The sequence below is a fragment of the Pelobates fuscus genome, chromosome 3 (genome assembly GCF_036172605.1).
Source record: "Pelobates fuscus isolate aPelFus1 chromosome 3, aPelFus1.pri, whole genome shotgun sequence".
NCBI classification, from domain to species: Eukaryota; Metazoa; Chordata; class Amphibia; order Anura; family Pelobatidae; genus Pelobates; species Pelobates fuscus.
The window spans coordinates 291,876,759-291,889,811 of NC_086319.1; the positions used below are offsets into that span (position 1 = coordinate 291,876,759).

Genomic DNA, 13,053 nt, shown 5'->3' on the forward strand with positions numbered 1-13,053 from the left:
TCCCCATTTGCACAAGATTGGATACCAAGCTAGCCATGTCCCGTTCCTTGTCCTCACTGATGTCATTGAAGGTCTCTTCCTCCACCCAGCCATGTACAACACCAAGGGTCCCCGAAAGGTGACAACAAGCCCCCTGTATTTTTTTTTTTTTAAATGTACACTACTGTTACACCAGATATGAGTTGCACTGGTGTGACACTGTGCCCTGGCAGGCCCTGAAAGGAACACGTGTGAAGGAAACTGACTGCTATTATATCACAGTCCAAAAAGTTTATTTTTTTTCAAATGCATGCTATTTTGACACCAGATATGAGTGGTGGCACTGGGCAATTGGGCACAGTATACGCTGTGAGCCTGACACACACGCTGGCAGGCAGGCAACTGCAATTAGATTACACAGAAAAAAAAAAAGCAGACTGATGTTCTAGCCCTAAAAAGGGCTTTTTGGGGGTGCTGTCCTTACAGCAGAGATCAGATGAGTCCTTCAGGACTGTAGTGGACACTGAATACACTAGCCTAGCTATCGATTTCCCTTTTAAATCAGCAGCAGCTACACTGTCCCTCCTCTCACTAAGAATGCAGCTTCCGGGGAGCGTGGCCTAGCTTTCATGGAGGAAAGACGCACTTCGTTTGAGCTCCCTCAATATCTCACTTTAAGTAGCTATCAACAAGCGAATTTCACCCCAGAAGGGGATGACCCAGCAATGTTGCTCCTACCTGACCGACCCAACATGCTTAATAGCGGTCAGCAACTCGACAGAGTCTTACTTACCTCCGCGTGGCAAGTGTGGCCTGGTGCTCACCGGGCGGGAGAGGTGGCCGATCTCCCGATCCTGGGATGCCCAGGAGCAGTTACTTCCTGGCTGGAGCTCCGTTAACCCCCCCTCGGACCGGTGGGGGTTATCCCGGTCCACCCCTGAGAGGCTGTCTGGAGCTAATGGACGCACAGAGCACAGCCGCCCAGGCTGACAAACTCATCTGCGACTCTCCCAATATGGCAGCAGCCTTGTCCTCCTGGTACCAGCAAAGCATGGCAGGATATTGAGTCTAAGCTGGACAGACTCTTTAATCAATGTTGGAAGCAAATAACAAGCAGGAAGCCCCAACAAGCTCCACCAAAGCCCCAACAAGCTCCACCACAGCTAAGCGAAGCAGTCCCCATTAAAATCCACCAGTGCAAAAGGCGTCGAAGACGGGACCGGAGGCACAAACAGAAATGCAGAGCCTGCCCCACGTCAAGCACTCGCCTCCACCTTAAGCCACCACAATCCGGACGTGAAGCACCACCTGGACAGACCGACCACCCGACAAAACAAGCTTCCACCACCTCAAGCCGCGAGCCCGGCACTCAGCTAGAGACTTGCCTTTGTTGTTCCAGGTATCAGGGACTCCCAGGGTCTGCACCTGGCGCCCAGAAGGGATCGGATGAGCACAAGCAGTAAACAGCAGCCTGCCAAGCATGTCCCACTATAGCCGATCCTCCACACCATGCCTTTGATCACATGAACTGCTCTCTGCACATTAACTAATCGTGAAGTAGCAAGCGTTTAAACATCATTATTTCACCTCCTAAAGTGTTTATTGTCATAGTTCCTTACATGCCTTTACCTTAACCGTTCATGTATTATGTTATTCACTAGTCTCATCTCATGGGGCGACTCACACTTGATTTATAACTAGTGGTGGAGCTGCTGATATAAATACACAGTTGATAACGTGCAAGCTACACCCTAAACATGACAGCCATCTTTCACAACAATGTACTGCTATATACTCATACCCTCAGTGCAACTAGCATGATATATGCACGTTCAGCCTAGCATGCTCAAATATAACACACTTCTGTCTAAAAAAAAAAAAAAAAAAAAAAGAATGCACCTTCTGGATGAATCTAAAATGGATGCTGTCCAGGAGGTGGGGGTGTCTGGGAGGGAGGGTCTGCTGCTGATTGCCTGGAATGCGTCTGCTGACTGTGAGGTACAGGGTAAAAGTTTACTCAATGATGACGAATAGGGGGCGAACCGAACATCGCATATGTTCGCCATCCGTGGCGAACGCGAACAAGCTATGTTCGCCAGGAACTATTCGCCAGCGAACCGTTCGGGACATCTCTAGTAGACATTACTCCAGTCCTTGAAAGAAATCCTTTGAAGTAACTACTTTAAGATCTCAGATCAATTAACCAGTTAACTTCTTTTCTCTGTCACACCAACTTCACTATCTCAGCTTCTCTTTCTCTTATATCATAGAAAGACTGTATTATTAGTACATCTAGCAATCCATTTCATCCCTCTTCTGAATTTACATGTATGTCTTACTCACCTATTGTACGCCATAAGGGCTATGCCTGAGCCCACAGAACAATAATCACATGTGAAATATAACGGCAGTGGTATTCTTATATATCGAAGAGTGGATTTCTTTTTGGAAGGTGTTAATAAATAGCCTTGAGATCCTAGGTGGGGATAATACCACCAGCGCTATTTTAAAGGAGCAGTGTACCTGCTCCCCCATTGTGAGTACCCATTTTATTTCTTTCATTTAACCATAGTTTTATATCCAGTGTACACTATTGGTTGTCTCTCTCTACCCGAGTGTTTGCCATACAAAGGGCGAAGAAAACACACCAAAGACGGAGGACACCTACTGCATATCCCATAAGCGGGGATCCAAACCGCTGCACGCCCTCTACACCAGAGCAGGCTTTTGCTCTTTCAAATGTGAGTTTGCATTCAAGAGTTTTATCCATTTTATTCCCTTTATTTTTAACAATACTACACTATCTGGCTTCCTTTATATACCCTTTGTCTCTTACATATGAGTGGATCCATAAGGAAGAACCAAACAAGGATAAATATTGCGGACTGAACATTGATGTACCAGACGACCACATCAGATCGATTTAGCTAAGACTTTTTTTTTATATCTATATATATTTATTTTTATTTTTTATTTTCATTTTTATATTTGGACTATCTGTTCATTATCTTATTTATTTTTATTAGGCGCAGCTCTTATTCCTATTTGTCGCCATAAGGGCTATGCCTGAGCCCACAGAACAATAATCACATGTGAAATATAACGGCAGTGGTATTCTTATATATCGAAGAGTGGATTTATTTTTGGAAGGTGTTAATAAATAGCCTTGAGATTTGGTTCATAAAAGCATTGAGGGACTATACACTGGTCTGTGAGTTGCATAGAGACTCATCAATCAGCAAGACATTCTGTGACCTTAGGACGAAGCAAGCAGATTACTTACAACTAACAAAACAGAAATAAATAGCAATCATTTGTCTCCTTAAATATCCCTAAAGAAACATTCATTAAGAACTCATATCACTAACAAGGCAACTAGAATAATAGTTTTTGTAAGAAAGAGGTATCTTGAATGATAAAAATACTGTATTGCAAATGAAAGTTTCTTGTCCTTCGCAGTTCACAATATAGTTATTCAAGGTCATATGTTTATTATTCATGAGAAATGTCTATGTTTTTGTTGTTTTTCTCCTGACAATGTATATTTTGTAGATTGTTAAACCCTTCTCACAGTAATTCGGGCATCAAGTCAAGGGGTGTAGATCTTCATACATGTAGGAATTGTATACTGGCAACAACATCAACGTTTGTGTTATAGACCTACGATGTGTCCAACTTTAATGAATAATACGTATTAAATACTCCTGTGGCTATTCGTCTCATAAGGAATGTGTTAAACAGTCACAAGAATAACTTGTTTTGCTTGGCCATGAATGTGAACTTTTTAGATGAGAGATTTAACAACATGTCATATAGCCGACGTATTATAAGAACGTGTAATATGCATGCATGTATGGAAGCAATGTTTCTCAAATGTAGTAAGCATGATATCAGCAAAATTAGATCAGGGTTAGATAACTCTTGTTTCACAAACATGATTATTCACTAAATTGTGAACTCTCATCCATACAGACTGAATTTCAAACTTTAGGCCAAAATAGGTCACTATCTTGATCCAACCTGAAGGAGTTAAATTATTAAGGGTCACAGGGGGACTCAGCCTTTGGGCTGAGAATGATTTTCTGCTGGCAGTGTATTATTTAAAACATTCTGCTCCATCTCCTGTCTAATGCCTGCATCTCAGAACACAGCTTGCTTCCAGCAATAATTTATTAATCTCTGAAGGAGGGTCCAGCTTTTCACAAAGTATGGTTCATGTGCGGACCAGATGGGAAGATTGGTGCATTTGTCAAAGTCCAAACGGCCCAAGCTACATTCATTTCCACTTTGGCAATGTCATCAGGTGAATGCCTTTGCAATGAAGTGTGTCTTTTGCAAACCTTCTCAGTTGACGCAACCGGTAGTACAGGTGTTTCCTCCAAAGCTTTGTCTGTTTCCCATAACATTAGGACAGAGTTATGTGAGGCTGACAACAATGTCTTGCATCATGTTTTTTATTACGGAAGAGAACTGTACGCTGATTGATTTTCTATGCTCTGTAAACATCAAGAGGCAGAGTGAATTTACTGGCTCCTACTCACTAAATGTACCATTCCAGTGTGCCTACCATTCATCATGTCAAAGGTTCCATGTGCAAGACAGATGTCACCAGCTTTACAGAATCCAGATGGTCAGGTGGGAGGGGTTAGTGATCATTAGATGATAAGGCTATTTCTGATTAAGATCATTGGAATCAGTTGTAGGTGAACTCAAACCTTGGATTTTGCTTCTTATTTTGACATAAGTTTCACTACATGTATTCATGAAACTGGACGCAGTTCAACTGCATCAGATATTTAGATACAATTATTACTATTGTTTCCCATATTGCTTTCCTTAGGTCATAGAAAGTAACATATTGGCAAGTGTTTTTAATTAAAGGGGCAGCGCTGTAAAATTTGATTTTAAAGTTTTGTGGGGATTTTTTTGCTGCTTTGGCATCTCAATTAAACATACAAATGCTTTTGATAAAATTATTTTTCTGTGATGTAAGCTTAGTATGGATATTTGTTCCTTGAAATAGATATAGCAAAATCATGTCAGACCCTACAAAAGGGAACCCAAAACAAACAATTGTATCCCAAACCCCAAAATCTTTTACAGTAATTTAGCATTTCGAAAAAATGTTCATCAGAGGAGGGAGGGGAGGCTAAAACTACTAAGCTTTGTTTTGCATTAGCGCATTTCTAAAAGAGATGCTAACAGAGTATTAAGCTGCTAAAATGTCCAGTCTCAGCATTTCATGATACTCGGTTTTCGGTAGCACTGATCAGTTTATCCCATTAGCATTGCTTCATGAGTGTGACAAGGTTTTCCAGTAGTTAATATTGTTGTTACATAATTGGTTGAAAAGAGACATGTGTCCATGAAGATCAGTCTTTCTCATGTCTGTCTTTACTGTTGATCCAAAAGAAGGAAAAAAGCCAAAAAAACAGTTTGATGCATTTTCCAATTTAGCAACAAACAAGAAGAAAATCCTTCTTGACCCCAGAATGGCAGTCAGATCTCTATTTGGATCAAGAAGCTATAGGTCTGACATATCCAAAAAATTTAAAACAAATATCCTGAATAGTGATGTCGCGAACACAAAATTTTCGCGAACCGCCATAGACTTCAATGGGCAGGCGAATTTTAAAACCCACAGGGACTGTTTCTGGCCACAAAAGTGATGGAAAAGTTGTTTCAAGGGGACTAACACCTTGACTGTGGCATGCCGGAGGGGGATCCATGGCAAAACTCCCATGGAAAATTACACAGTTGATGCAGAGTCTGGTTTTAATCCATAAAGGGCAGAAATCACCTAACATTCCTAAATTGTTTGGAATAACGTGCTTTAAAACATCAGGTATGATGTTGTATCGATCAGGTAGTGTAAGGGTTACGCCCGCTTCACAGTGACAGACCAAACTCCCAGATTAACGCACCGCAAACAACCGCAAACAGTCCATTTGCACAACCGCAAACTCCCCATTTGCACATGTTTTAGTGCAAACTAGTGTAACTACTAATATAGTCTATATACAGAGTAAACATGGCTCCTCTCTATATACAAAGTAACATGGCTTCCCTCTATATACAGTGTAAACATGGCTCCCTCTATATACAGAGTAACATGCCTTCCCTCTATATACCGTGTAAACATGGCTCCCTCTATATACAGAATAACATGGCTCCCTCTATATACAGAGTAACATGGCTTCTCTCTATATACAGAGTAACATGGCTTCCCTCTATATACCGTGTAAACATGGCTCCCTCTATATACAGTGTAAACATGGCTCCTCTCTATATACAGAGTAACATGGCTTCCCTCTATATACCGTGTAAACATGGCTCCCTCTATATACAGAGTAACATGGCTCCCCTCTATACAGGGGCGTACCTGGAGCATTTGGCACCCGGGGCGGATCCTTTAATTGGCACCCCCCTCCCCAACTTTGAAATGTAAAAAACAACTGCAATTTTTTTTAATGTATGTTTATGCAGTGTGTGTATAGTGTGTACAGTGTGTGTATATTGTGTGTATAGTGTGTGTGTATAGTGTGTGTGTATAGTGTGTGCAGTGTGTGTAGAGTGTGTGCAGTGTGTGTATAGTGTGTGCATAGTGTGTACAGTGTGTGCATAGTGTGTACAGTGTGTGTATAGTGTGTAAAGTGTGTGTGTATATTGTGTGTATAGTGTGTATAGTGTGTAGTGTGTGTATAGTGTGTGTAGTGTGTGCTAGTGTGTGCAGTGTGTGTATAGTGTGTGCAGTGTGTATAGTGTGTATATAGTGTGTATGCAGTGTGTGTATAGGGCGTATGCAGTGTGTGTCTAGTGTGTGCAGTGTGTGTATAGTGTATGCAGTGTGTGCAGTGTGTATGCAGTGTGTGTAGAGTGTGTATAGTATATGCAGTGTGAGTGCAGTGTGTGCAGTGTGTGTATAGTGTGTGCAGTGTGTGTATAGTGGGTGCAGTGTGTGTAGTGTGTATAGTGTGTGCAGTGTGTATAGTGTGTGCAGTGTGTATGCAGTGTGTGTAGTGTGTGTATATTGTGTGCAGTGTGTATGCAGTGTGTGTAGTGTGTGTGTATAGTGTGTGCATAGTGTATGCAGTGTGTACAGTATGTGTATATTGTGTACAGTGTGTGTTTATAGTGTGTGCAGTGTGTGTATAGTGTGTATGCAGTGTGTGTATAGTGTGTGCAGTGTGTATAGTGTGTATATAGTGTGTATGCAGTGTGTGTATATTGTGTATGCAGTGTGTGTATAGGGTGTATGCAGTGTGTGTATAGTGTGTGCAGTGTGTACAGTATGTATATATTGTGTACAGTGTGTGTTTATAGTGTGTGCAGTGTGTGTATAGTGTGTATGCAGTGTGTGTATAGTGTGTGCAGTGTGTATAGTGTGTATATAGTGTGTATGCAGTGTGTGTATATTGTGTATGCAGTGTGTGTATAGGGTGTATGCAGTGTGTGTATAGTGTGTGCAGTGTGTGTATAGTTAGTGCAGTGTGTGTATAGTGTATGCAATGTGTATGCAGTGTGTGTAGAGTGTGCATAGTGTATGCAGTGTGTGTGCAGTGTGTATTCAGTTTGTGTATAGTGTGTGCAGTGTGTGGCGGCCCTAAATGAAAATCCCCCCCCTCCCCCATCAAAGGTGACTAGGGGTCCCCAAGCCCCTAGTCACACAACCAAATAAAAAAGCCCCTACCTACCCTAAAAAATAGTGAGGTGGGAATAAAATTACTACCCTGTAAAGTAAAATTCAACTGACTATTCAACGTCTTCTTTTTTCTAAAATCTACATTTTTCAGCCCTAAAAAGGGCCAAATAAAAAGCCATCATACCCGTCGAACTTAAAAATAAAATAAAAAACCCGAGCGCCCAAAAAAATTAATCCATCTTCACCCATGGAGGGCTCCGTGTCAATGTTTATCAGGGATCCTTAGGATAGGTGTCAATCCATATCTGCCAAGTGACCCTTTGTAGGGGGAACAGTCCCTATTCTGCTCTGTGTCAGTGTCTGGGGGGAGTATCTGCAGTAACACAGGGTGTCTGGAGGGAGTATCTGCAGTAACACAGGGTGTCTGGAGGGAGTATCTGCTTGTAACATTTATATGCACAAAAAAAAATGGTTGCAGCTTCAGAATCAGGGCTCGAGTCCTGCAGGAACGCGTGGGAACGGCGTTCCTGCACTTTTCCCACAGCAGGAACGCCGTTCCCATTACTAGTCCTGCAGGACCCAGGGCTGGCACAAGCGGCTGCCAGAGCAGGGGGAGCACAAATCCGAATCCCCTGCCTCTGACTGGGGACTCGGATTTTTAACTCACCTCTCCCCCTGCAGTCAGTGGAGTCGTCCGGCCTCTCCTGATGATGTCAGTAGGAGGGGGCGTGACTTTCTCTGCTCTTCTCACAGGACCGCTGGGGAGCAGAGGAAGCCACGCCCCTTCCTCCTGACATCATCAGGAGAGGCCGGCTTACTCCACTGACTGCAGGCTGCAGGTTCCAGATCCTGTCCCACCCCTCCTGGCCCAAGGTAAGCCTCAGGGAGGGGGGAAGGCATTTTTTTTTTTTTTTTTTGTCCCTTTCCCCAGTCCCTGTCCCCCTCCTCAGGCCCTGCCCCCCTCCTCAGGCCCTGTCCCCCTCCTCAGGCCCTGTCTCCCTCCTCAGTCCCTGTCTCCCTCCTCAGGCCCTGTCTCCCTCCTCAGGCCCTGTCCCCCCTCCTCAGGCCCTGTCCCCCCTCCTCAGGCCCTGTCCCCCTCCTCAGGCCCTGTCCCCCCTCCTCAGTCCCTGTCCCCCCTCCTCAGTCCCTGTCCCCCATCCTCAGTCCCTGTCCCCCATCCTCAGTCCCTGTCCCCCATCCTCAGTCCCTGTCTCCCACCTCAGTCCCTGTCCCCCTATTTAAGGCCCTGTCCCCCCTCCTCAGTCCCTGTCTCCCTCCTTAGTCCCTTTCCCCAGTCCCTGTCCCCCTCCTCAAGCCCTATCCTCTTACTCAGTCCCTGTCCCCCTATTTAAGGCCCTGTCCCCCTCCTCAGTCCCTGCCCCCCCCCTCCTCAGTCCCTGTCCTCCCTCCACAGTCCCTGTCCTCCCTCCTCAGTCCCTGTCTCCCACCTCAGTCCCTGTCCCCCTATTTAAGGCCCTGTCCCCCCTCCCCAGTCCCTGTCTCCCTCCTTAGTCCCTTTCCCCAGTCCCTGTCCCCCTCCTCAAGCCCTATCCCCTTACTCAGTCCCTGTCCCCCTCCACAGTCCCTGTCCCCCTATTTAAGGTCCTGTCCCCCCTCCTCAGTCCCTGTCTCCCTCCTCAGTCCCTGTCCCCCTATTTAAGGCCCTGCCCCCCCTCCTCAGTCCCTGTCCCCCTCCTCCAGCCCCTGCTCCCTTCATCAGCCCCTGCCCCCCTCCTCAGCCTCTGTCCCCCTCCTCAGCCTCTGTCCCCCTCCTCAGCCCCTGTCCCTTTCCTCAGCCCCTGTCCCTTTCCTCAGCCCCTGTCCCTTTCCTCAGCCCCTGTCCCTTTCCTCAGCCCCTGTCCCTTTCCTCAGCCCCTGGCCCCTTCCTCAGCCCATGGCCCCTTCCTCAGCCCATGGCCCCTTCCTCAGCCCATGGCCCCTTCCTCAGCCCATGGCCCCTTCCTCAGCCCATGGCCCCTTCCTCAGCCCATGGCCCCTTCCTCAGCCCATGCCCCCCCCTCCCCCCTCCTCCTAAGCTCCTGTCCCTCTTCCTCAGCCCTGCCACCTTACTCAGCCCATGGCCCCTTCCTCAACCCATGCCCTCCCCCCTCCTCCTAAGCTCCTGTCCCTTTTTCCACAGCACTGTCACCTTACTTAGCCCCTGTCCCCCTCCTCAGCCCCTGTCCCCCTCCTCAGCCCCTGTCCCCCTCCTCAGCCCCTGTCCACCTTACTCAGCCCCTGTCCACCTTACTCAGCCCCTGTCCACCTTACTCAGCCCCTGTCCACCTTACTCAGCCCCGTGCTCTTACTCAGTCCCTGCATACGAGCATCAGCCCCTGCCCCCCTCCTCAGTCCCTGTCCCCTTCCTCAGCCCCTGCCCCTCTTCCTCAGCCCCTGCCCCTCTTCCTCAGCCCCTGCCCCTCTTCCTCAGCCCCTGCCCCTCTTCCTCAGCCCCTGCCCCTCTTCCTCAGCCCCTGCCCCTCTTCCTCAGCCCCTGTCCCTCTTCCTCAGCCCCTGTCCCTCTTCCTCAGCCCCTGTCCCCCTTCCTCAGCCCCTGTCCCCCTTCCTCAGCCCCTGTCCCCCTTCCTCAGCCCATGCCCCCCTCCCCCTCCTAAGCTCCTGTCCCTCTTCCTCAGCTCCTGTCCCCCTCTTCAGCCCCGTGCCCTTACTCAGCCCCTGCATACAAGCGTATCATTTTTTGGGGGGTGAGGGGGGGCGGGGAGTGGATCTTGGGTGAGTTCCTGCACTTTTTTACCCAGGACTTGACCCCTGTTCAGAATTAATCTAAAATGGATGCTGTCCAGAGGGAGGGTCTGCTAGGGAGGGTGTGCTGCTGATTGGCTGTAATGTGTCTGCTGACTGTAAGGTACAGGGTCAAAGTTTACTCAATGATGACGAATAGGGGGCGGACCGAACACCGCATGTGTTCGCCCGCGGTGGCGGACGCGAACATGCTATGTTCGCCAGGAACTATTCGCCAGCGAACCGTTCGGGACATCACTAATCCTGAATGTAACCCGACAATGGTTTGTATTGGCCCCAAATATATTCGTTTAAGGCTATCATATCCCTTCTGAGGTGTCATTTTGTTAAACTAGACAGATTTACATTTGTAAAACTTTTTCTTCGTAACTAAAATGTCCCATTCCTTTTATTAATTTTGAAGACTGCTTGTGCACTTTTTTTATTGCTATAATATCCTTCTTGAGAACGGGTGCCCGAAATTGAACAGCATATTTATATTTTCATTCCAAGAATTAATGTCCCTTTTTATACATGACAATGCCTTACTGAATTTATCCACTGCTGATTGGCATTGCACATTGTTTCCTAGTTTGTTGTCTATGTTGTTAATCCTTCTCGCATATTGTTATCCTTAATTCACTACCATTTAGGGCAGGTACGGGTACCCCCAGGGGTACAATTCAGTGCCCCAGGGCGTACGCAAAATAATTTCAGTAATGGCGGCTGCCGGTTCGGAACCGGCCTGCTGGGACACTATGGGCCGAGGCCGACATAGGAGATCACAGGATCTCCCCTGCTGGCCCATGCAGAGACAGCGCTAGCGGAGTGCCGGCCATGCTGTGTGTGCCTTCATGGGTCGGTGGAGAGATCAAAAATCTCCCTCACCGACCCAAAGGCACTGACAGGCAGTCTGTGGGAGAGGGAGGGAGAGAAGGAAGGAGGAGCCGGGAGGCGGAAGGGTCCTCCCGCGAGTTCGGCAATTCGGAGTGTTGCCACAAGTTAGCACCTCTCACACACACAGACAGAGCACCTCTCACACACAGACAAAGTACATCCCACACACACAGAGCACCGCTCACACACACAGAGCACCGCTCACACACACAGCGCAGCTCTCACTCACACAGAAAAAGCTCCTCTAACACACACAGACAAAGCACCTCTCACATACACAGAGCACCTCTCACACACACAGATCACCTTTCACACATTAACACAGCACCCCTCACACAGACAGCACCCCTAACACACATAGAGAGCACTTATCACACACACATACACACACAGAACACCCTTCACACACAGCACAGATACACCTTCTCTGTGTATCTGCATCTGTGTATCAGTGCGTATCTGCGTGTTAATGTGTGTATCTGTATGTCAGGGTGTGTATCCTTAAGTATGTCATTGTATGTATCTATGTGTCTGTGAATCTGCATGTGTATCAGTATGTATCTGTGTCTCAGGGTGTGTATCTGTGTGTGAGGATGTGTGCCAGTGTCTGTATCTGTATGTGTGTCAGGGTATGTATCCTTAAGTGTGTTAGTGTATGTGTATGTGTACAGTGTCTGTGTATCTGCATGTTTGTCAGTATAGGTATCTGTGTGTCACTGTGTGTGTCTCTGTGTATATGCATGCGTGTTTGTGTATCTGCATATGTGTGTGACACACCCTGACACAAAGATGCAAACCCTGATACACACACAGACATGCATATACACAGAGACACACATTGACACACATATACATATACTGACAAACATGCAGATACAGACACATATATAAATACACTGACACACTTACGGATACATACCCTGACACACATACAGATACATACCCTGACCCACATACAGATACACACCCTGACACACAGACACCCTGACACACAGACACACACCTTGGCACATATTCAGATACACAGACACATATATACATACACTGACACATAGATACACACAATGACACACAGATACATACTCTGACAGACATACAGACACAGATACCCACACTGACACACAGACATACAGATACAGATGGTGACGCACATATACACTGACACACAGATACAGATACTGACACATAGATACATACTATATCTGTATGTCTGTATCTGCATGTGTTCCAGTCTCTGTATCTGTATGTCTGTGTGTCAGTGTGGGTATATGTGGCAGAGTATGTATCTGTGTTTCACTGTATCTGCATATGTGTCAGGGTATGTATCTTTGTGTCAGGGTATGTATCTGTGTGCCTGTATGTCAGTGTGTGTATATGTGTGTCTGTGTATCTGCATGTGTGTCAGTGTTTTATTCTGTCTGTATCTGTATGTGTGTCAGTGTTTGTATCTGTGTATCTGTATGTATGTTTTTGTGCGTATGTGTAAGTATGTCAGTGTTTTTATCTGTATGTTTGTGTATCATTATGTCTATACATCTGTACCTGTATGTATGTCAGTGTGTGTATCTGCATGTGTTTCAGTGTTTGCATCTGTGTATCTGCATGTGTGTGTGTGTGTATATCTGTATCTATATGTGTGTCAGTGTTTGTTTATGTGTGTCCATGTGTGAAAATGTGTGTCTGGGACAAATGTTTGTAGTCATTTTTTAAAGTCACTGAAATAGGTTTAGTTATAAAGTGCTATTAAACATTTCAAGGTTAGGCACCAACAATAAAAGTTTTAGGAAGCATGG

At 46.1% G+C, this 13,053-nt stretch overlaps 1 protein-coding gene across 1 annotated transcript in view; it reads left to right on the forward strand.

Annotated features, from left to right (window-relative positions):
- The first annotated feature begins 4,558 nt into the window (after positions 1-4,558).
- KCNU1 (potassium calcium-activated channel subfamily U member 1) overlaps positions 4,559-13,053 on the forward strand; it is a 105,348-nt gene continuing 96,853 nt past the window's right edge. Inside the window, exon 1 of the mRNA XM_063445599.1 lies at positions 4,559-4,614. Within this exon, the coding sequence (XP_063301669.1) occupies positions 4,607-4,614 (8 nt within the window). The 5' untranslated portion in view covers positions 4,559-4,606. The remainder of the gene's footprint in view (positions 4,615-13,053) is intronic.